We start from the raw sequence: 24,688 nt of genomic DNA on the forward strand, positions 1-24,688 counted from the left end.
CATCAGGCTCCCTGCATGGAACCTACTCCTCCCTATGTCTGTGTCTCTGCCTCTCTCTCTGTGTCCTGCATAAATAAATAAATAAAAAATAAATAAATAAATAAATAAATAAATAAATAAATAAAATCTTTAAAAAATAATTTAAAAATTGAAATATCGATGTTGTTTAACTTTGTCAAAAATACTTCTTAGCAGCAAAAAAAGTCAAACATTTTAGTAAGAAATGTCTACTTCTATTAAACACTGTTTAGATATAAGATGACAAAGGGGGCAGCCCGGGTGGCTCAGCGGTTTAGTGCCGCCTTCAGCCCAGGTCGTGATCCTGGAGTCCTGGGATCGAGTCCCACGTCGGGCTCCTTGCATGGAGCCTGCTTCTCCCTCTTTCTGTGTCTCTGCCTCTCTCTCTCTCTATCTCTGTGTCTCTAATGAATAAATAAATAAAATCTTAAAAAAAAAAAAACTGACAAAGGACTACTGTGCTTCCACACTGTAGCTGCTCTCTACTCATTAAAAGCTCCAGCAAGGATAATCCTTAAAAAAATATGAGCCTTTGATCCAGAGAAGCATTAACATCTCTTCTCCCAAAGTGCATTACATTTTCTCATTATAATAATTCAAGCCTCATGATCACATCACTAGATAACTTAAAACAAAAATTAAACTGCATTGCCATTCCTATGAAGAAGGTTGTCCATTTCTCCTTCCTTGTTGTTTTTGACATACCTTTACCTTCTACTGCAGATAATCAACACATAGAAAATATATATTGAGAGTCCCCTATGAGCCAGGCCCCTCACACAGGTAATAGAATTTCTAAGGCTGGCTGTGATTTTTCTGCAGATGAAGATGGCAGGGTCTGAACAGTTCCAAGAGTATAAGAAGAGAAGTTAAATTGTAGTTGCAAAGTGTGATAGTGTTCTCTTTAAAGCCAAGCAGATTGCTCTTCCTTTTCAGAAATGTATTTTCTGTTTTAAAAATATCTGACCAAAATGTTTTGCAATATAAAATATGAATTTAGTAAAAATAAAAAGTAACTTAGATGAGACTATTGCTCATGGGAGCTCAGTTCTCTTCATTCGATAGGGTTCCCCAAAGCAAGCCATTACTTCAATCTTAGCGACTTCCTAGGTGTATAAGGTCAGGCAGCTGTTTAAAGGAATGGTGTGTACTCTGGGCTCTTAGACAGAAGGTAACCTGAAGGAAACTTCCTCATCCTCAACGCAAAATAAATGAAACAAAATAATAACAAGGACATCAACAAAACCATATCATGAGACACCCAAGTCAATGAACTAGATGTTTCCAGAGACTGGATTTTTCTGTTTAGTTTTGAGCAATAGGCTTAGGCCTTTTTTATGAAAGACAACTAGAAAACTGTCTGAAAAGCTTTCACCAGAGTCAGGTCTTATACATTATTTATCATGGGAACAAAGTAAAACTGCATCTATGGAGAATAAAACCATAGAAGCAAATGGGCAAACCTTTCCTCCTTAAAAATACCAAGTTCGTTGTTGGTGATCTATGTAGTGAGGATAGTCACGAATCCTATTAACCTTGTTTCCAGAGGCAAAGTGAGATTTAACTGGCTTCACATTTCTTAAGAACTCAGCCATTTTAATATTTTTTAAAAAAAATATTTAGCACTAGGCAGCCCATCATGCGGTGATTTCTTGGTAGATGTTTTCAATTCCATGATCTTCCTGCCTATAATACTAACACAGATAATCTCTAGATATTATAACAGTTTCTGCAGAATTTGAGAGCAATCTAATCCCTGTTGTAGTGAATATACCATTAAAACAGAAATAATCCCCACCAATATAATATCAGACCCACAAGAACAAGGACCATATCTGTCTTCCTTGTTCCTGTCTTGCCAGGGCCTACAACACATCCGACCCACTGTGAAATCTCAACATATTTGCTGAATGAATGAATGAAGCCAGGGGAATTATACTGTAGCCTTTTAAAGCCTCTCTTACACACTTTTTTCCCCCCTGGGTTTTAAATGGCTATACAATATGTCAGCATTTTAAAAGCAATCTTGAAGTGTTTCATTTTCAGTTGTTCCTATTTAACATGTTTTATGTTTTCCTGAGTTCCAGCATGTAGTGTATCCCAACTGTAGAGGTCAGTGGCAAATTTTCCTGCAAAATACTGCTAAATAGCATGATCCGAATAGATACAGAGTTCCTAAAAGAAGTACTCTATCACACTGTGGAGTTTTTTCCATAAGGAAATACACCATAGCAGAATCATTCTGTGAGGATTTTTTTCTTTTTCCTTCCTTATAAGAAAGTAAGCCAAAAGGAGGGGAAGAGGGAGGGGGGCAGACAGAGAGAGAGAGAGAGAGATGCAAATCAACTGTCATGTCAACTACATTCATTCCCCTTTGGCCCATCTGCTGGGGCCTCAAACTTTCTGGAGATTTATCTTTTGAGCACATTGCTCTTGGAATTCCCAGGCCAAATTCTTCTTGAAACATGATAAATCAAACTGTATACAGTGTTACACTAAAGATATATGTCCTGTAATTATATTGAATATTTACACCGTATCTTAGTTGTAAAGGTTGCTTTTGAAACTTTCTAGATAATATAAACAGCCAGCTTACAAAATGCCAAAGGCAAAGGCAAAACTAAGACCCAGAGATTAAGGGAGTATTTTGGTACTTGAAAGATAATTTTTTATTTATTTATTTTTGTTCTAGAAATTTACTCGTTTTGCCTCTGATAGCTCTGCATACTTTACAATTCAGTAACGCTCAAAACTCTTGTTATCTGGGCTAAGCCAAGAGGAGAGAGAGAGACATCACCCGGGTTTTAATATCCAGGTAACATCTCCTGGAAGCAAATCACTGAATTAAAAGAAGCCATCACTTTGGAATCACCGAACAGAAGACATTGTTTTGTTCAAGATTTTATTTTACAGAAGGGAGCCCATGATGTTCGGAAAGATTTTTCAAAAAGTGAACTGGCCCGAGATTGCAAAGTGATGGGAGGCCCACTGAGAAGAAAGAAAGAAAAAGAAAGGAAAGAAAGAAAGAAAAGAAAGAAAGAAAGAAAGAAAGAAAGAAAGAAAGAAAGAAAGAAAGAAAAAGAAAGAAAAGAAAGGAAGGAAGGAAGGAAGGAAGGAAGGAAGGAAGGAAGGAAGGAAGGAAGGAAGGAAGAAAGAAAGAAAGAAAGAAAGAAAGAAAGAAAGAAAGAAAGAAAGAAAGAAAGAAAGAAAGAAAAAAAGTTCCAGCTTCAAAGCTGCTTCTTCCTACGCCCTTCCTTTCCCGCCCCATAGGTGGCGCTGTCTCTCACATTTGGAAACTGCAGAGACTGCAAGTTAAATGCTGAAGGTGGAGGAAGCCCTCGTGTGAAGCAAGCAGGGGAGGTGGAGAGAGCCTGCGCCTACTCACCCAGGTCGGAACACTGGACCACTCGGAGATGGCACTGACAGCGGAAGGGACACACAGGTCCCAGAAGCTCGAGGTCAGGCATGTCAGGTGCACGGTCCTCCGGGCCTATCCCGGAAGCCTCATCTTCTAGCATAAAGTCAAATAAGCCTCTCTGTTGGAACGGCCCAGCCCAGGAAACTTGTGCAAGCAGGAGGAAGATGATAGTTGCCTTCATGGTTTAGCTCATGTATTTTCACAGCCAAGGAACCTTGGGAAACAAGCGAAAGGTTTAGAAGAGCAGCATGGCCTGCTTACTGGGTTAGGTCTTATATGGAACACCCCTCAGGAGGGTGCAGGTCAAGTATAAAATAACCATCATTTTCCCTTATTTGTTAGGAAGCCCAACACTGCAATGTATCTGAAAGGTGCTAACAGACGACCTGGAACGGGGATTCCCTTACGAAAAGAAATTTGAATGTAATTTAAATCTGCTTGCTTGAATTTGGGGTCAGATTTGAGACGGTGTGGGACATAGGTCATTGGCAAAATCGTTATGATGCTAGACCGTGGTTGGAATTTCCAGGGCTCATTCAACACAAGCCATGGCACAGTCGAATGAAATTTTGTCTATACACACGAGAGAGTTTCAAATCCTGTGTCAGAAATCACCCTGGAAGCCTCTGTGTTTATCTTGGTCCGGACTTTTCTCATCACTCCCTGAACAAGAGCCTCCAAGTGGTCTCCGCCTTGAATATTTCCTCTACTCCAGGTCATCTTCCACTCTGCTGCTCAAGTCATGTTCTGAAAATTAGATTTCACTGTATTCCTATCCTACGGAAAACTCCTTGTTGACTTCTCAAGGCTTACCAATAAGGTCCACATCCCCTTTGTTGCGTATGAGACCATTCATAATTTGGTACCAAGTGATGTTTCATGCCCTCTTTCTTTCCATTTCCTCTCTTCTCCAGTCCCCACCTCAACCCTGACACTCAAAGCTAAGTGCCATTTAAAATACCTACCTTGTAAGATGGCTGTAAAGACTGAGTGAGATAATGGACTTCCCTTGTGGATTCCCTGGCTCATCCAGGCAGGATGCTGCTTCCTCCCTCTTCTGTGTCCCAAAGCACGTTGCTCTTACCTCTTTTAAAGAACTTATCACATTATACTGTAATTTGTTTTGCATGCTTGGTCTGTCCCCCCAACTAGAAGATGTACTCCTTCGGGGCGTGTCTTATTATTCTTTGTTCTGTACCCAGGCCTTGCACAACATTTTGCACATAAATGACTCAATTGACTATCAATTTATTAACAATACCAGTTATTCGGTCTGTTCCAAGCAACCAGTCAGCCTGATTTTTTTTAAACTCAAACTTATCTTTTTTCAACATCAAATTTCCTGCCTAAGAAAGGTAACAAATAGAAAACCCCAATTTGGTATAAGCATGATTTATTTTTTAAAATAAATCTATTGGCCAGTTTCTCAAACTGATCATTTTCTAATAAACACATATGGAAAAACCCTACTGATTTGATAGGACTTACACATTATCTTGTTTTATCAAGAGGGCAATTTTGTTAACAAACAGAAGTATAGTTTTGACAAATCCTTACAATGTCTATCCATCCATTCAATAAGCACATTAGATACATACATTGGTTGTTGAGCTGGTGTTCGTTTGGCTGAAGGGAACTAAATAGATCAGAATAACAAAAAGGAGTTGATCATGTAGAGAACAAGCAGTCTGTTTTTGACTTGATATGTTTTAAAACCCTCCTGAAACTGCTCTCAAGATTCCCAAAACACAGAGCAGATACTATCTTTCGTTTCCCCACATCTACTTTGAATCCTACACTGACAAGAATCATATTAAAGCTGCACATTTAAAGACTATACTTTCAGGGGTCATTTCTATAGTCAATCGGAGAAGGACAAACATTATATGGTCTCATTCATTTGGGGAATGTAAAAAATAGTGACAGGGCATAAAGGGGAAAGGAGAAAAAATGAGTGGGAAATATCAGAAAGGGAGACAGAACATGAGAGACTCCTAACTCTGGGAAACGAACTAGGGGTGGTGGAAGGGGAGGAGGGCGGGGGGGTGGGGGTGACTGGGTGATGGGCACTGAGGTGGGCACTTGACGGGATGAGCACTGGGTGTTGTTCTATATGTTGGCAAATTGAACACCAATAAAAAATAAATTTATTTTAAAAAAGTTGCACATTTATAACTAGACATCAAGAATAATTTTTAGTCATCTGCCAATTGTAACACATGCAACGATACAACAAAACCAAAAAGCAAACAAAGACACACACAAAAAAAAACAAACAACTTTGTCCTAACCTTAATGCATCTATCTATGTATCTTCTGGGAATTCTTGGCTAGATGCACTCTAGAGGGAAAAAAAAAAGTTTTTGGATTTTGTACCCTTTTGTTCTTAGTTTATATTTGTTGCTGAGGTGTGTGTAAGGCAGCGTATATACAGCATGTGGCTTCTCATTTAAAAAACCCTGCAAAGATTATTATTTACACTGCCCCTTTAAATTCAGTATCAGGTTTTCCCTGGGAGCGTGTTCCCATTCAGTTACTGCATTGCCTTTTAACGGAGACCCTATTGTTTTGGCCCTGTTCCCTTGGACTGGATCTAAGGGAGTGGTTTTCTGTCTGTTTCACATTAAAATGCAATGTTTACGGTTTACCACAGTTTGCTAGCCTTGCATATTTAATATCTTACAATTTTAGACGAAAAATGAAGCAAAGTAATTGCAGATTTAATAAATAGCAATGAGAATTAATGCAGATGTTGCTTTTTGATCTTTTCTCCAGGACAGAAAATGCCTGCTTGTTTCACTAACCCAAAAAAAGGAAATTTTTTTCTAGCTCAGAGGAATATTATCATTTGTATGTGTTTACTCTTGTTAAAATGGTGCAAATTCTCTGCACAATTTTTTCTTGGTTAAAGCTGAACACAAGCAAGAAGTTTCAAGCTTCCATTACTTATTTTATATCACTTTGATTTGTGTGTGCGTGTGTGTGTGTGTGTGTGTGTGTGCCTTTTAACCCTGAATGTCCTGGAGAATAACATGTCCAGAAACTTCATACAAATTCAGCCATGAAATGATTTCTTTTAAATTAGTGTCATCATACTTGTAGACCCAGCATCTTAAAACAATTAATGGGGGCTATTGATATTAAAAATTTCTTAATCATTTCCTTTCTTCCTTAGTATATAAGAAAAATAAACAAAAAAGTAGCAGTTGCCCTTGCAGAAACCAAGAGGATTATTACTGAGGTAATATACTTTCTGAATTTCATTGAAATTATTTTAAGCCTTCTTAAAAAAATAGTATGACTCTTTCCTAGATGCTAATTGCTAAGTATAATGTCACTACTCCACTAAAGTTAGTTGCCACCGTTTATAAGAGTTTCATAAAAAATAGTAATTTCTGGCTCCCTAAACTACTTCAGCCCATTAAATTAACTCTATCATTCAGATTATTTGTAGGATGTCATTTATGCCTTTGGTATGATTTTCAATATCAAAATTTAACCCTCAGGAGATAAATGAAACTGTAACTGCAGAGCAAAATAAAATCCCCCAGCACTAGGTGAATGAAAAACTTCAATAATAATTGAGGTTTTAAGATAATTAATTTAAAATAGACATTGCAGATGACATTTATCCATATATAAGGACTGCTATAAGGCATTTGGTTCTTTTTTCCAGTCAAAATAGCAAGAGGAAAAGAAAAACCCACAGGAATTTATGTCACTGGGAGCCCACATAACCAGTGGTCATTGTGTTACCTTGTTTTAAAATTAGCAAGAAAAAGAACCTACACCCTCCACCCTCCTTTTCTAGTGATGTACCTTACAATAAAATTTCATTTGCATTGAAAATACTGTCTGGGCTTTTTCCTTCTCTGTCAGGAATTATGTAGCTAACTGTGAGATTATCTTTAATAAGTAGCATAAGTATTTTCAATGTTTATTTTCACCTCTCGTGATAATTTCTATTCTTTTCTAGGTTGTAGAAATATACATTTATTTGACTTCTGCAGCTAATCACCAGAGTTCACATCTCTGAGGTTTTAAAAGTTCTGAAAATATGCAAGAATTCAAGAGGGAACTAAATCCTTATATATATAACCCAACTACAAATACTCTGCTGATCCAGAAAACTTCTCTACAAATACTTTCTAAAGAGGTAAAACATTTCATTAATACAAATACAAAATATATCAATATAGATACTCATGGTGTTAGGTTAGAGTATTTTTTTAATAAACATCTTTGCAAGAACAGAAAGAACTAAAACAATGCATTCAACCATTTTACCAAAAATTAAACTTCTGTCTTCAAGCAATACTTGTTTAAAATGCTGCATAAAGATTATCAAAAGTTTAGCACGATTTTCTTTTTTTTTTTTTTCTTTTCTGCTTCTCACCAAATAATTCCTTTTGCTCTCAACTTGATCGAAGTTTTATTAGTCTGTAGCAGAGTTCAGGACAATTATTGAAAACCATACCTTTTAATCCGGGGATTTGCCACAGGAGCCCTCAAAGCTGAGATGTAATTACACTAAATATTCAGCCCAAGCAAAAGAGTTTGCAGGTGTGGAAAGGAGGAGGGGGTAGGTGCTGCTCTGTGACTGTCACTAGGTTGAGAACCTCCTGCTTCTACTCCATAGCACAGTTAAAAAATAAGGTTTCCCTCAATGAACACAATCCGGCTGACACCCACATTAGATCATATGGTAATGATATGTCTCTTGTATGGCAGCCAGAAAGTTTATCGGCCTTTTTTCTCCCCATTTGCTTTATTCTTTTTGCATCTGCTTAAGACTCTAAACTGCTTATGTGGTATAGAGGGGCAACTTGATCTGAAATTTGTTTTATTGTGTTGATTCATTTCCCTAAAACACAGTAACTAAAGGGTTTGCTTCCCCACCCCCAGCCTGACTCCACTATCCACCCTTTCGAGTCTTGTTTATAAGGAACGTTTATACTTCCGAAATGACCGTTTTTCTTGCTTTCATGATGTGTATGTAAATCTGGCAAATGGAACTAAATTAATTTTGTAGATATTTTAAATGTGGTCTGCAGGAAAACACATGGGTAGATTTCTGTGAAAATACTCTTTCAGATGCTTACTTGCCTTGGGCTGTTTGTGCAAATCCAAGGACTCTGCTGTGGAGTTTTTCTATGTATTTTGAACAGATTTCTAAAGTGTCCTGGAAGAAAGTGATGGATTTATATGAAAAGAAAGTCACTTATTGCTATTATTATCATTTCATATTATTCATCATCTTTCTTGTTGTTTACCAGCCACTGAGTTTCTCTTTATTTTTCTAAATCAAACACACAGATACTAGAAATTGGTCACATTTTCATTTAGCCTGGGTGTGAAAATTTTGATTTTTCCCGGACAACACTTGTATATAGTCCAGAACTTTGAAAAGGCAACAGAGTCTGTGGCTCTTTTCAAATTTCAGTAAATATAGAAGAGAAAGTGTAAATACAAGAAAAGGTATTTATTTAGCCACTGGAAGGTTTTTTTGAGATTTTGTAATTCCCTTGCTGGATGCTGTTTAATTCTCTCCCTGTGTGTCTCTATGTTTTGACTTGTATCTTTATGCCCTGGCCCCCAGGCTGTTACCAGGTGGAAACTTGAAATCAACATCTGTGAAACATGAGAGCTAGCCCTCCCATCCTCCACCTTCCCTCTCCTTCCTCCCCCCATCCAAATGCACAATTCTACAGTAAATACTTTTGCCTTGATGAAACCTGAAGGAATTAAATTCTTGAGTGGGTATCTAAAGGAGGGGAGGGGTGCTGTCACATGACATTTTTCCCTATTTCCCAAGACCTGCCTCCCTAATTTTATCACATCCTACCCCCACGCCTCCTCTCTTTGACATTGAATAACCACATGCCCACTTTTTCGGATGGTTTAGAAAAAAGCCAGGTATTATTTTCCCTGGACGTTGGTGCAGGATCCATGATTCCTTTATGTGGAATTAATTATGTTTCCCCCTTGAACTCCTCTTGCATCCATTTCTTTCCTATGACATGCGATCGCTCCTCCTTCATGGTATAGATGTCTATGTACATGTCTCACCCCAAGGGATGAAGCACACCATTTTCATTTGTAGAGTCCCTGCTCCCAGCAGTCATGGTATTTAGTAAATTCTCAAGGACACACTTAATGAATGACCGCATAAAGGCAATCAGGTCATTGGCTATGGATTCCACGACAATTACCGTCTTGGCCAGCCCTGGTTTGCTCCTTATCAAAGTCCAACCCTACCATAGTGTATATGATGAATAATGGCAGTAATTGTTACCAAAGAGAGAGAAAGGGATGGGGGGGGGGGCGATAAAAGTATTAAGGATAAAATGGAAGAAGTAGGAAAGGAAGAGGAAAAGAAGACATGTTATCTAAGTCATCTTACTTTTATAAAGCAGAGCCATTTTCGTTGCCATTCACGTCTGGGTCTTTTCCTCTGATAGTAAGTGTGTGAACTGTGACAACATATTTAACCTCTCTGAGTCTCAGTTCCCATATCGGTATGATAGGTAAAAATTACTGCCTGCCTCAAAATATTGGAGAGATGATGAAATGAAGCAGTATATATAAAGCACATGACTCAGAGCATGGCCCAATAAATTAAGCTCTCCATAAATGTTAGCTTTTTTTGTTTTCTGGTGTATGTCACAGCAATCCTTTGAGATGAGCGAGGGAAATCGTTTTTACTATTTCCATTATACAGATGAGGAAACAGAGTCCAATGATCTGCCCAAGTTCACAGGGCTGGTAAGGAGCACAACAGAAACTAATACTCAGAACCTCTTGTGCCTAATGCAGTCTTCCGCTATTGTACTAGATTTTAAGAAAGATAAAACTCTTAAGATAAAGAAAATGAATTAGGAAAATTCTTGGGTAACATGTCTTTGCAGATTAGTTTAAAACCCGTGATCAAGTTATAATTCTTTTTACATGTCACATTTGTGCAAGAACAGATATTTCCTTTTTTTTTGTTTAATTTTAGTGAGAACTTCACTTCCAAAACCCCAAGGATTTTACCAAACCGAATCTTATTTAAAATCTATCCCTTTAATCAGATGCTGAGTTGCTTACATTGTCCCACTCACTTTTAGGAAGAAGACACTAAGACACAACCGAAGTTATACGCAGATAAATCACAAAGATGCCATGGGGTTATCATTACAATCCTGGTCCCTTGCAATCTATGGGGAGATGGAACACTTTTGAAGCTAGAAGCAATTCTTGTACAGAGACTGCTGAAATTTATCCTGCCTTGGAATGTTTGGGGGTAGGTTTCGCTGAAACTTTGGCTGCCTTATAGATATTTGAAATATTCAGATTCAGAGCACATACCACATCTGCTGTTAAAACCACTTAAACCATGATTTCTACTGACAACCCACCAGTTAACAGGGTAACTATATTCTACATGTTGTCAAAGTTCATTTCAAGGCTAGTCACTCTTTCTCCCCAACATCAAATACAAGTGATCTAAATTGTACCTGTATATTAAAGATGTGAAGAATGCCAGAGTTTGAAAGGTTTCCTTTGGACAGCCTTTTATTTTCTAAGAGGTCTAGAAGCAAGTGATTATCTTCACAAACCTGATGTGACTGGTTTATTCTTAGACTGACTCTTCCAAGTCAGGTCAGGGGCTAGAGTGGGTTGCCTGGCTCTTTATTTTGCCACCCTAGACAGATTTTTCTCTTTCAGACAAAAATGAAGGTTCATGTGGAATTCAGAGCAGCCTGGAATGCAGGGTGGCTTGAAACACACCCCGGTAGTAGGAAACTATTACCTCGCCCATGGTTCTTTCCCACAAGCCTCCACTCCCCTGACCCATCACCATTGAGCCTTGTGTAAATGACCTAACCTCTCTGTCTCTTGGGTTTTTAATCTATAAAATGTGGATAAGCCCAGTACTACCTACTTTATAGATTTGTGGAGAGGTTTAAAATAGGTTAACATAGACAGCACTTAAATTGTGCCTGACACACCTCAAATAATGCACAAATGTTGTTTGTTGCTTCTGCTGCTATACTCCTGTGGTGGTGGTGTTCCAAGACTTTCCTTGGATGTTCCAGTCCGATTACTGGACTGTATCCTTGTCCTAGCCCAAGATGCAAGAAATTACCTAAGCCGTGATATAGTTGGAAAAACCACGACTTTGCAGTTAGATAAGTTTGAGTTTAAATCTTTACTTTGTACTCACTAAATAAATGCCTGCCTTTCCTCAAGCATAACATGTTACTGGGTTCCAAGACCTGCTCAAATGCATTCATAGACTTTATCTAGAGATTCCAGGTGAAGAATCTCCACTCTGAGAATCGGGACCAGGGCAGGGTAAATTATGAGTGAAGATAGGGAAAAGGTACCTCTGTTTCACCACAGAGAGGTACTCAATTCTTTAATTCTCTGCCTCTTTTCTGAATGCTCAGGAGCATCTCTTTTATCAGTGGCAGTCAAGGGATTTTTATTCTTTTCATAAATTGATCAGTTTGTACTGGGACAAGGCAACATTTATGAAATATCTAGTAGTATGAGCAAAGAACATACCTCTCTGTTAAAGACAAGGAAATTTCCAGTAACTTATCAGTCAATCAACCAGCAAATACTGATCAAGGAGCCACTATGTGAGAAAATATTAATACCAGGCACTATGGAAGATACCAAGAAATACAATGTACAGTGTGACAGGCATGACCTTAAAGAACTCACACCAGTAAGGAGATAGGGCATAAACCATATAGACATATATATTATATCAAATACATATATGTGTGTGTGTGTGTGTGTGTGTGTGTGTGTGTGTATACATATATAATAACATTCTAGAGTTTTCATTCCAGGAAACTTATAGTGCATTATATAATTATAATTTCTAGCCAAAGTAAAGTATGATATAATTAAAAATAATTGTCTTAGAAAGGCAGAGGAGGGATGAAAGAGAGATCATTTTACACATGGATAGTTAGGTAAGTGTTTATGGAGAACAAGGTACAATTTGAGCTGCTAAATCCTGAGGGATAAAAAGAATGTGAAAGAAGAGAGGCAGCTTTTTAGTCCGGCGGAACAGAGCTATCAAAATCTTGGCAATGGGAAGGCATAAGACAATAAATAAATCAATGCGGCTTAGGTGGATGTTTTCTTTCAAAAAACCATGAGCCCTTTTCTTAGTCTTGAATATCCAACTACTGCCATGGTGTCTGACATGTTGAAGTCACACAGTAAATGAATGTTCCCTGTTAATGTTGAAAACTAGCAGGAGAAAAGGTAAGAAATTAGGGTAGGACTTGACTGAAAAGTCTCCCATAGGGCACACGTGAATGTATTTATTTGTTCACCAAATACATTTGGTGATTAATATCTGCCAATTAATGTGCTGGTAGTTGGATGTTATCAAAGGTATTTGAATGAGGTAATAGCATGATAAAATTTTATTTTGGCAAAAAAAATCTAGCAAGTTTATGCAGGGTGGTGAAACTAGAATCAAGGACACTAATAAAGAAGATAATATTGCTTTAGTCTTGATGTATTAATATCTTAGTAACAAGAACGTGAACATGGTAAAAATAGGCCCACCACTCAGGAAGGGGATGTTATATATTAAAGATAAATGTTTAGAGCACCCATTCTGTGCCACGCACTCTGCTGTGTTCCTTAAATGCATTATCTCCATTAAGACTCATGATAACCCTGTCATTTATTTAGGCACTATCATAATCAATTCGTATAATCAATTCTTTTTTAAAACTTTATTTCCAAGTGATCTGTTCACCTGAGATGGAGCTGGAACTCACAACCGGATCAAGAATCACGTGTTCTGAGAGCCAGTCAGGTGCCCCCCTCATAATCAGTTTTAAAAGCAGAGAACTGAGGCTTGAAGGAGCCAGGCACTTCGCTTGTTGTTCCTGCAACCCTGACCAGCTTCTTTGTTATGGAAGCAAAGGCAGGGAGAGTCAACTTCTTTGCTTGCATCTCTGTCTCAAGGGAGAACATTTTTTTTAAACGGAAAAGAGCAGCAAACAAAAAGGAGTAAGCTAGCAAATGCTCTTATGTATGTAAAAATCATAAGAAATTAACCATTTTATGTAAATTCAGCTTTTAGGGTGCTACAATGATTTGTAGCCTCGATGGTGACTCTAGTGCAAGTAACCAGGGAGAAATCATGCCATCTGAATTATGAGATTTTAAAAAAGAAAGAAAGAAGGATTCATGTAGAATCTTTCCTTCTGAATTTTCACATGGGGCAAAACCTTATGTTGAACGACGTCTTCTCACACTGAGTGATAGCAGAATTGTTGTCATCTTACGGATGAGACCAGCTCAGGACACGTGCATATTGGAAGTGAGAGGAAACTCCAAAAGAGAGAGAGAGCCAGACATTTCCTGGAAGACCACCTCCTGGCCCTGCACCTGCCTCTTTACTGACTAACTGCCTAGTGCTGCGGGAAGCATGTCCTGCTACCATAAACCATTGAAGTCAACTCCTTTGGCAATGCTGTACCTCCTTTTCAAACAAAGGAGAACATCCAATGTGAAGACGAAGGTTAAGCTCAAGCACAGGAGGAGATAGAATAGAATCATGTGCAATGCTTAACTTAGAAGAAGCAGAGGAGACCCTGTATTCATGGTCTCAAAGATCATTCCTTCAACAAAGATCATTTCCTTAGTTTTTCAGGGAGGTAGCATAGTATAATTTTTGAGCACACAGACCCTGGGACCATAACGCTCAGGTTGGACTCTTGACTCTGCCACTGGTTATCTGTGTGACCTTAGGCAGCTTCCCTGTTGACCATGGCACAGGAGGAAACAATGAGTCTGTAGGGGTGTAGGATAGAGCCATAGAAGATAAGCTACATAAGTTTATGTCAAGGAATGAAAATGTCAGAATGGCCTGAGGATTTTAAGAGATTGTTTTCTTCCTCATGTTGTTTTTTCCTTCATACTCTAGCCCAAAAGTTATGTTTAGTTTGGAGCACTCAAATGCAGGTCATGTCTGGGCAGTGTGTATTTACTGCATGGCACCTATTTGGTCTGTAAATATTCTCCTTTTCATTTACCCTGTATCCTAGGAAAAATGAATATCCCACCACAGAATACAGGCCTCTTGAATTTCAGCAGGCAAACGAAGGAAAAGTTTTGTTCTAATGTCTGCACGGTAGAATGCTGACTTGGTTTAGGAACTTTTCCTGAGATAGTTATAGCCCTTTGACAACTACTTGATCTGATCCAAGTTGTCCCTTCAATAGCAATATTTTGTTCCTTGTGATTTGCCTTGCTGAGGTAAATTCTTTAATAATTCATGAGATGAATTTTTTGATGTAGATATAGTTTAACATGACGACCGAGTGAAACATGCTTTCTCATTTGAATCATGTGAGAGTTTTTATATTTGGAAATAGTCCTTTATTTTGAATAAATCCACTTCAAATACTTGAGGAAATACTACTGTGCAGAAATGATTTACGTGCCCATTTTTGTAGAATGATGTCTAAGCATATCATTTATAAAACCATTAAATCACCACTATGTGAGCCTGCTTTATAATTATGAATCTATGGGGATAAAAAAGAAAATCGAAGCAGGATCACATTTGGTCTTTCAGGTTTAAATCTCTTTGGAGCTTTCTTCATCAAAAGGTTGGCTTCTCATGAAACATCTTCATTCCTGGAGGCCAGTTTCAGTAACTTCCCTAGCATTACTCATGGTCTGAAACGATACAAAATCCAACTAGAAACAGAGTATTTAATTCTTCCCATAGGCCAAGAGCCATAGAAGTGTGTGCTATCAAAGCAGCTTTTTAAATCAGTGATTTGTTAACCTTCTGAATGATAAGAACGTTATGTGCCTGAGGAGAGTAATACCACATAGCAAAATCTGCTGAGAGATTTCAGGAAATATTGAGACCTGTTTTTTTTTCTGCTTTCATGTAGTTGCAAATCTTGATGTTTGCCAGCTGGTAATTAAAACATGGTGACACCAATGTTATATTAAGAAATATATAATGGTGCCATTGCAAATTTGGTGGTTTCAAAGGCCACGTGTGTGTGTGTGTACATGTGTGTGTGGTAAAAGTACACATAATGTAAATGTTATCACTTTTTATTTTTATTTTTTTAATTTTTTAAAGATTTTATTTATTCATGAGAGACACACAGAAAGAGAGAGAGGGGCAGAGACACAGGCAGAGGGAGAAGCAGGCTCCATGCAGAGAGCCCGACATGGGACTCAATCCTGGGTCTCCAGGATCACACCTCAGGGCTGAAGGCAGGTGCTAAACCGCTGTGCCACCGGGGCTGCCCTACTTTTTATTTTTAAATGTTCAATTTAGGAGAATTAAGTTATAATGTCCATTTCCAGAACATTTTCATCATCCCAAACAGAAACTCTGTACCTACTAAACAATAACTCCCCATTTCTTTCTCCCCTTTGTCCTCAGTAAACCCTATTCTATCATCTCCATAAATCTGTCTATTCTAGATACGTCATATAGGCAGAATCATACAACAAATTTTTGATTTAGAAAAAAAAAAGATTTTGGGGTTTTTTTGGTTGTCGTTAGTTATAAATACATATATTTAAATGGAAGATAATGAAATAGGAGGGAATTATCACAGGCAATGAAGAAGCCAGAACCACATTACACTGAGGGAAGTGTTTCTTCTTGGAGAACAACCCTGGCCTCCATCAATACATCCTGGTCAATGGGCCTGGGAGTTTGGTATGTTTACATCACATATGAAATTTAAAGACACCTAATATTTTTAATTAAAATCATTACCAAACAAAAATAACAGTTAAAAAATACAGAATATTTTTGTAGAAAGTCATTCACCAAGAAAGCTTTAATATCACCAAGTATTTATTTACAAACATTGAAATTATAATCTGAAGACCAGCTAATGCATTTGGAATGATGGCACTGACTTCTTATCAGTAGGCATTTATTTTCAGTTCTCTGCTCAGTACTGATAACTGAGCTTCAGTCAAGTATCTGTGTTTTGTCACAGCAGTTCTGTGAAACGAGAACATAAGGCTATGTTTTATGATTATAAAATACAGTGAAAGTAACTTGGCATAGTCCAATAAACTTTGGTCTTACTAGAAATATTTTCTACACTAACTATTTTTCTGAAAGTACTAAAAACAGTATCTTCCTGAAAGAGTAGCCTCTATTTCTGTAAAGTGCTTTTAAAATTTCTTTTAAAATATGGAGTATGCTGAAATTAAAAACAAACCACTTAAATGTTTAATTCCAAACCATAGAAATAATTCAAGCCTTGAGTGTAGAGATTTGGGGGGAGAAAAATTCAGTACTGGACAAAAGCTACCTTGGGAGAAGGGAAGTTTCTTTCATTCATAATTTAAGAGTCATAATTCAGTTCACTCCAAACTGAATTTTTGTTAAGACATCCGGGATTGTGGGTACTGGAATGAAAGCGCTCCATCAGAGCAGGGCTATGTGTCCCTTTTGTTCACTGCTCCATCTCTTATGCATAAAACAGGCAGAGTATGTGGTGGGACAAGGTAAATGGTAATTGAATATTAGCCTTTAGGATCTAAGGTTCCACAAACCCTAAGGCACACACATTCATTCTTCCATTTTACCTGCCATTAAACAGCCAGAAGAACGAGTCTTCCCCGACAGAGTCCCCTTAGGTTGGCAGAGGATCAAGTCAATGTTCCACCTAAGCTGGGTATTTTGAAGAGCTCAGCTCTGCCCGCTTCCCTGCCATACTGCAGGGTTGAGACATCACCATCCCTATTTGTTCTCCAAGATCCCACAAATGACCCTTAGGCTCCCACACATAGAACTGCAAAAACTCATCTGTCTCAATGTTCTTATGTCCCTCTCCATATCCATTTCCATATCCCAAGGCTTTTTTTCACACCACATCTTTCCAATGACAACTGTCATTTCCCCTATATGTCAGTGACCCTCAAAATTCAGTCAGTTCACCCACATCATAATTTTTTATCATCTCTGTTTTACTCAATGATTATGTATTTTAGTAGTGATAATTCATTATTTACTTGTTATTGTTCTATAATAAGAAAGTCTGCAAAACCACATCATCCTGTTGTAGTTAAATTTTCTGTTGCATGCTCAAATAACTACATAATTATTCTAATAAGACTATTCATCAATGTATCACCTAAATTTGCATCACCTATTATCAAGGGTAGAGGTTTTACTTCTTGGAAAATATTCAATTATCCCTAATCCGATACTTTAAAACCAAATTCCAATACTTTACATTTAATTTAATGCTAGCAACGATTAATCCATGATAGATGTCACTCATATACATATTTGGGGGCTTCCCACCTAAGGCCAGTTTATTTTGTTGGGATCAGGTTAGAAACGTATCCCTAGTTCTTCCCATTTGGGAGATCATTCAGACGTCTTTCGAAATATCATACAGACCCTCAATAACAACAGTGTGAAGGCTACACTAATTTTATTTCCTGTGTGTTAAAACTACTCTAACGGGTCCCAGGTAGATCAAGCTGCACTGCTCTTACTGGAGAAAGTTACCTGAAGCAAGTGTCTAGTCCAAGTCTCATGAGTCTTCTAATGTCCTATAAACCCCACATTAGATCTTCCCTAACAGACTCCCTTATTTAATGCCTTACTCTATTTCCAGTCTGGCCTCTCAGGCTTTTCCTTGACACTTGGAACTCTTACGTGGGCATATAGTCAGAGATGTCTCGGGTCAGCTTCACCAGAAAGCAGATCTTGAGACAAAGCTTCCTCGCAGGAGGTTGATTGGAGAAAACTCAAAAACAACCCTTGTGAGGGAGAGAGAGAAGCAGGATGAGAAAGGAGAAGCAGAGCTGTGCTGCAGTCATAGCCACAGCCTCAGCTGAGCAGGTGGGAGCTTCTGGAGCTCAGAAGATTTGAGACTTAACTTGAATTCAGCAAGGCAGCCAAACTTCCCATACCCCAACATCAGCCAGATATAGTGCATGAGTCGCCCCCAGGAAGAGGCTTAGCCTCCTGCAAGGGGAACTTCCTGCACCAATGGGACCATGCTGTGAACTGACAGTTCTCAAAATTTCTGGCAGCTGGAGGAATGAATGCCTCAATGCTGAAGAGATCTGGGCAACGATCCACAGCAGCCACCACAAGGGCTTCCAGTCTTATCATGTAGGGAAAAACAAGCTACGTTTTCATATAAATATAGTTCAAAATAATGGAATTTTCCATTATTTTGAAAAGATCTTTGTAATTGTTTATCTCACTAAACTATGGGTTGGTTGAATGAAGAGGCCACGTCTCTTCAACTTCATCATTCCAGACATCTGGCATAATGGCTATCCAGTTGCTCAATAATTGCTTGTTAAGTCATTGAAACTAAAACATTGGACATTTGACACAAGTACATAAACAAATTACATATATATATACATATAAAAGTCATGAAATTGGCTAACAGACTTATATATGACTGTTTATATATCACTGAGAGGATAGGAATGCCAGGTGGACTATATGAATGGGATTTTGTTATAAAGCGTGATGAATTGCAACCTAGGCCAGGGGTTTTCAGGCATGCTAGCACTTGAGGGTTTAGGAAAGATGTGGCTGTTCCTTCCCCCAACCCTCCTCTGCAACCAGAGAAACACTGACATTTTCTGTTCACATCATCCCATCTTTAAGAAAAAGGTCCATAGAAATCCAACAGTTTCAACATCTATTCAGGCTGCTACCACAAAACATCACAGACTGGGTGGCTTATAAACAACAGACATTTCTTTCTCACAATTCTGGAGGCTGGGAAGTCCAAGATCAAGGCATTGGCAGATTCAGTGTTTGGTGAGAACCCACTTCCTGGTTCACAGACCATTGTCTTTTTTCCTATAAACCTCACAGGGCAAAAGGTGAGCGGGGCCTTCGCTTGCTCCTCTTATATGAGAGCATGAATCCCAACCATCAATGCTCGACTCTCATGACCTAATTACCTCTCAAAGTCCCTACTTCCAAATGCCCTCATTGAGGATTAGATCTCAATATACAGATTTTTGGGGGTGGGGTGGGGAGTATAAACATTGAGTTTATAACACACTGTACTCTAATTTCTCAATTTACAAATTGCTTTAAAGTAGGATAATCACAAGAATATAAAAATTAGATGTATCATGTCGTTCTTAAAAATTTTGACTATTTATAAGATTAAAAAAATTTTGTCTAGCTTTCTAAGACAAAGTTGGCTTTAGATCTTTCTTCTTTTGTGATATGTGCACTTATTGCTATAAATTCCTCCTTCCCATTGCTGTGTATGGTATTCCGCAAATTTTGGTAATTTGTTTTCTTGTTTCCATTTACTTCAAACGAAAATTTCTCATCTTTGACTGAAGCATTTGTCTTCTTTAACCTAAATTTATTTAAAAGTATGTTGTCTAATTTCAAATACATGGGGATTTCCTAGCTATCTCTGATGTGTATCTTAATTCCACTGACTTTAAGAACATACTTTGTATATTTTCTTATCTATTAAATTTACTAAGGTGTATTTTATGTCCCAGAATGTGATCAGTTCTGGTGAATGTTCTGTGTAATGGATATGTCCTCTGTTATCATTGGTTGGAGTATTCCATAAATATCAGTTAGATCAAGTTGATTGATAATGACGTCTTCGTTAAATATATTCCAATTTTCTGCTTGATCTATTAGATACTGAAAAAGCTAGGCATCAACTAAAATAGTGAATTTGTTCATATCTTCCTCCGGTCTTATCAGTTTTTGCCTAATATTTTTTGACACACTGCTGTTAGGTGCATATGCATTTAAGAGAAATTAAAATTGATTCCTTTATGTTTATGTAATGCCTGTGTATTCATGATGAATTATCCTCATTCTGAAGTATGTTTTGTTTGAAATTAATACAAAGTCTTTAGTTTTATTTTGATTATTGTTAGTATAATGTATATCACTCTCTTTTAACCAATCCGAGATTTTGTTTTTAAAGTTAGTTTCTTTTTTTTAATATTTTTTGTTTATTTATTCATGAAAATACACAGAGAGGAGAGAGAGAGAGGCAGAGACACAGGCAGAGGGAGAAGCAGGCTCCATGCAGGGAGTCTGACATGGGACTCGATCCCAGGTCTCCAGGATCAGGCCCTGGGCTGAAGGCCATGCACCGCTGACCCACCCTGGCTGCCCTAAAGTTGGTTTCTATGAGGTGGTAAAAAGTTGGGCCTTGCTTTTTTATCCATCCGACAGTCTCTGAATTTTAACTGGCGTTTTGACCTTGAAAACCATTCTTCATAGAGTTGGGTTAATATCTAACATTTTTGTGACTTTATTTGTGGAACTTTTTTCTTTTTTCCCCTTTCTGCTTTATCTGGCTTTTAAGTGAGCATCTTACATGATTCCCTTTTATCTCCTGCCTGTCTTAGCATGTGAATTAGTTTGTAAAAGTTAATGGTTGCCTTAGATTTTCCAATATACATTTCTAAATAATCTAATTTACATTCAATCAATACCATACTGGTTCCCTTGTAGTGCAATATACCATATAACCATTCTCAGCCCCTCCTTCCTCTCCTTGTGACATTGCTGCCATTCATTTCACTTAACAATATGTAATAATCACACAGAACATTGTTGCTATTACGACTCTGTACAAAGTTATCTATAAAAAGTTATCTTCATACAAAGAATGAGAAAAGTAAAATATTTTTATTTTATCTTTATCTTTTTTCTCCTAGCACTCTCCCTTTCTTTGGGTAGATGGAAGCTTTGAAGTTTGTGGCCTGTATCACTTACCTTCTCCTTAAAGAAATCCTTTAACTTTTTTTTTTTTCATACAGGTATCTTGGTGATGAATGTTTCTAGTTTTTGTGTAAGGGAGTTTTTATTTCTTTTTCACTTTGAAGGATAATTTTTCTGAAAACAGAATTCCTTAGCTGGTCCTTTCTCTCTCTCTCTCTCTCAATACTTTAAATTCATCCCACCTTGTTCTTCCTTACATGATTTCTTACAGAAAAAAGTCCACTGTATCCTTGCTCCTCTATAGGTAAGGTACACTTATCTGTTCCTCTCTGGATTCTTTCAAGATTTTTTTGTGCCTTTTTTTTTTTTTTTTTTTTTTTTTTGGAGGGAGAGGGGTTCTAAATATAATATGCCTAGATGGGGCAGCCTGGGTGGCTCAGCGGTTTAGCACTGCCTTCAGCCTGGAGCCTAATCCTGGAGACCCGGGATCTGCATGGGGCCTGTTTCTCCCTTCGCCTGTGTCTCTGCCTCTCTCTCTCTCTCTCTCTCTATGTCTCTTATGAATAAATAAATAAAATATTTTAAGAAAATAAAAAAATAAAAAAAAATATGCCTCTTGTTGTGTTCTGGTATGTATTCCACTTACTGTTCTCTGACCTTCCTGGATCTGTGGTCGGTGTCTTTCTTAAATTTTGGAAGACTTCCAACCATTATTATTGCAAATGTTTCTTTCTTTTTCTGGTATTACAATTATGTGTATGTTACGTCTTTTGACATTATTCTACAGTTTGGGGATGTTCTGGGTTTTTCATTTTTTTTTTGTTTTTTTTTTCCTAGTTTGTTTGCTTTTGTTTTTCCATTCTCTCTTCCTCTTTGAATTCCAATTTGTGAGGTTACTACTGATCTCTCTTCAAGCTCACTGATTCTTTCCTTAAGCATATCTAGTATCTGGTTTACTGATGAGTTCTCACAGGCATTCTTTGTGTCTGTTATGAATTTGGGATTTCCAGCATTTCTTTCGTATTCTTCCTCTGGGTTTCCATCTCTGTGCTATGTTACCAAAGTGTTCTTGCATGTTGTCTATTTCTTCCATTAGAGCTGGTAACATATTATCAAAGACTTTAAAAATCTCCTGTGGTTATGCCCCTATCTATGTTATAACTGAGTATGGTTCGAAGGCTTACTTTGTTTCTCTATACTCAAAGCTAAGCTTGTTTTATCAGGTGAGGGGAACTCAGGTAGTAAATGGGACTGTGGCATGAGGATTTACATTAATATGTTTAGGAATTGAACTGTATTAAAAAAAAAAAAAAAAGGAATTGAACTGTATTTATATTACTGTGGCTTTAGGTGACTAAAGCTCCAAATTTTTCTAGTGTACTTGGTTTGTCTCCCCAGTTGACTTTAGATTTTCCTAAGTACCCTTCCTCAGACAGAGTGTGTGCCGCAAAGCTCTTTTCCCTATAATCTACTGTTATTATAATGGGGCTTATTGTGATGAAAAGGAATGGGAGAGGATGAGCATTCTATAATCTTACAATTAAATCTTAGTCTTTTAGTGTGCCTGTGTATCTGGGCTGTGACCTTCACAACCATCTGTCTCCTGGTATAGCCTTCACCTCCAACCTCTAGCTTGCTTTGGTAAAACAGGAAGGTTGGAGGATCTGGAGTGGTAGGAACCCCCTCTCCCCCATCTGGGATAAGGTTCTGGTGAAGCCTTTTCCCTGGAATAGTAGATCTTTGTTATAGGGAACATTCTGGATATATTATATAATGATTACTCATCTTTTTCCCATTCTAGAGCCATGAGAAGTTCTTCCTAAGATCTTCAGCTTCAGAATCTGGTGGAGTTTCTAGAGGTAAAAACCCCTGAAAGTATAAGGTCGCAACTAAGACTGAAGACCAAGGAGTTTCTCATTTTCATAGTAGTCCACATGTGGCCTTCAGTGATTGCTCAAAAGTACCAGCTAAATATTTTTACCGGTTCATGGCCAAAGTGGCTTCTGCCCCACTTAAGCAAATTCTAGCTGTGACTCTGAATTCACCTGTTTACCTAGACTTCAGTAGACTGTTTTGCACTGAAACTTCCATTTTCTAATGGGTTCAGGAAAGGTCACTGATGCTGAGTTTGTCCAGATTTTTCTTATTGTAATGGGAGTTACTTCCAGCTTTTTACACCTTGTTGCTGAATCCAGAAATATCTCATTTCTTTTAAGTCAGTGAGCTCTGTCCTTCTCTCTAGCTTCCAAAATTCTATTGCCATCATCTTATTTTCTGTTCTTTTTAATATGTTTTTAAGACTTTTTATCACATCTTACTGGGATTTGGTGAAGAAATAGAAATTAATGAAATTATTCAATTTCCCACCAGCTATTTAAGCTTTCCCATTATATTCCCTTAGAATTTCATGAGACATAATTTCCTCAACTAGGTCAATATCTATATTAGTTTCTAGAATCATTTTTTGTGCATTTTTCTTTTTATTGACAAGGCCAAAACAGTACTTGTAAATAATAGATACTTCAAAAACATTTTCTCAATAAACGGATAAGTGAATGAATGATAGAATAAGTGAATGGTCACCTATATTATTGGAGTTGTAGGTATGCCAAGAAGAGTCTTCTCTTCAAACCACATCACCAGTGGCCAACTTGGGCTTGATGTTCTTTTGGTTTTCAGATATAAGTCTGGAAGTCTCACATTTCTGGATTGTGTATTTATGTTGAATTACTCTGGAAGAAATGACAGAGAAGCCACTACCAGCTAACATACTAGTAAAATTTTACATGAACCTAACCAAAATTGGTTGAAGACTGTTAAAACTGGCAGGACTCACATATTTGCCTTGGTAAGATTTTCTTCCTTGTGATGTCTTGAGGAAAAGAAGAATCTTTAATATTTAAGTTCTTTCCTTTATCACAATTATATCTACATACTTTTAAAAATTAGTTACTTTTACTTAAGAATTTCCATATATCATTCATTAGTCTAATCCTGGCACATAGATATAACTTTCTATTCCTCTTTCTACTGAACATTCCTTCTGGGATGTCCCACAGGCACAGGCAATTATATATTATATAATGTAAATATATATTTATGGCTAGATTTTCACTTACTTTTTTATTATATGTCTTATAATGCCTCTGTAGGCATTAAAATTTGGGATTCCTCATCTAAGTAATCTTGTAGGCATTAAAATTTGGGATTCCTCATCTAAATAATCTTGTGCTGTCCAAGAGAACTTACTGCAGTGATAGAAATGATTGATATCTGTACAGTCCCAAATAATAGCCTCTAGATATAGTAGCTGTTGATCATTTGAAATGTGGCTAAGATGATGATGATAGAATGTAATTTTTATATATTTAATTTTAATTAAATGAAATAAAATTTAAAAAGCCACATGGGACTAGTGGCTATCTTACTGGACAATGCAGAAACAAATCTCACTACCTGAAATACAAGATTAAAGGCAGGTTCTTGCAGTAGGTCTCCAGTCTCAGCTTTTAATGTGTCCTCTATCTGAACTC

General features: G+C 37.5%; 1 protein-coding gene and 1 long non-coding RNA gene across 5 annotated transcripts in view; one reads left to right on the plus strand and one right to left on the minus strand.

Annotated features, from left to right (window-relative positions):
* DCN (decorin) overlaps positions 1-18,331 on the minus strand; it is a 53,493-nt gene extending 35,162 nt beyond the window's left edge. The window contains exons 1-3 of one of the 4 annotated variants that reach the window (XM_077845782.1): positions 7,914-8,102; positions 5,728-5,777; positions 3,404-3,650 (exon numbers count right to left, since the gene is read on the minus strand). In XM_077845782.1, coding sequence (XP_077701908.1) covers positions 3,404-3,617 — 214 coding nt within the window. In that variant the 5' untranslated portion in view covers positions 3,618-3,650; positions 5,728-5,777; positions 7,914-8,102. Of the gene's footprint in view, positions 1-3,403; positions 3,651-4,401; positions 4,567-5,727; positions 5,778-7,913; positions 8,103-18,125 lie in introns of those variants that run through there. The other 3 variants (XM_077845783.1, XM_077845781.1, XM_077845780.1) reach the window with 3 other exon arrangements.
* Positions 18,332-22,955: 4,624 nt separating this feature from the next.
* LOC144282299 (uncharacterized) overlaps positions 22,956-24,688 on the plus strand; it is a 32,878-nt gene continuing 31,145 nt past the window's right edge. The window contains exons 1-2 of the long non-coding RNA XR_013350692.1: positions 22,956-23,014; positions 23,835-24,003. This is a non-coding gene — a long non-coding RNA (uncharacterized LOC144282299). The remainder of the gene's footprint in view (positions 23,015-23,834; positions 24,004-24,688) is intronic.

This window comes from Canis aureus, chromosome 13 (genome assembly GCF_053574225.1).
Source record: "Canis aureus isolate CA01 chromosome 13, VMU_Caureus_v.1.0, whole genome shotgun sequence".
NCBI lineage: Eukaryota > Metazoa > Chordata > Mammalia > Carnivora > Canidae > Canis > Canis aureus.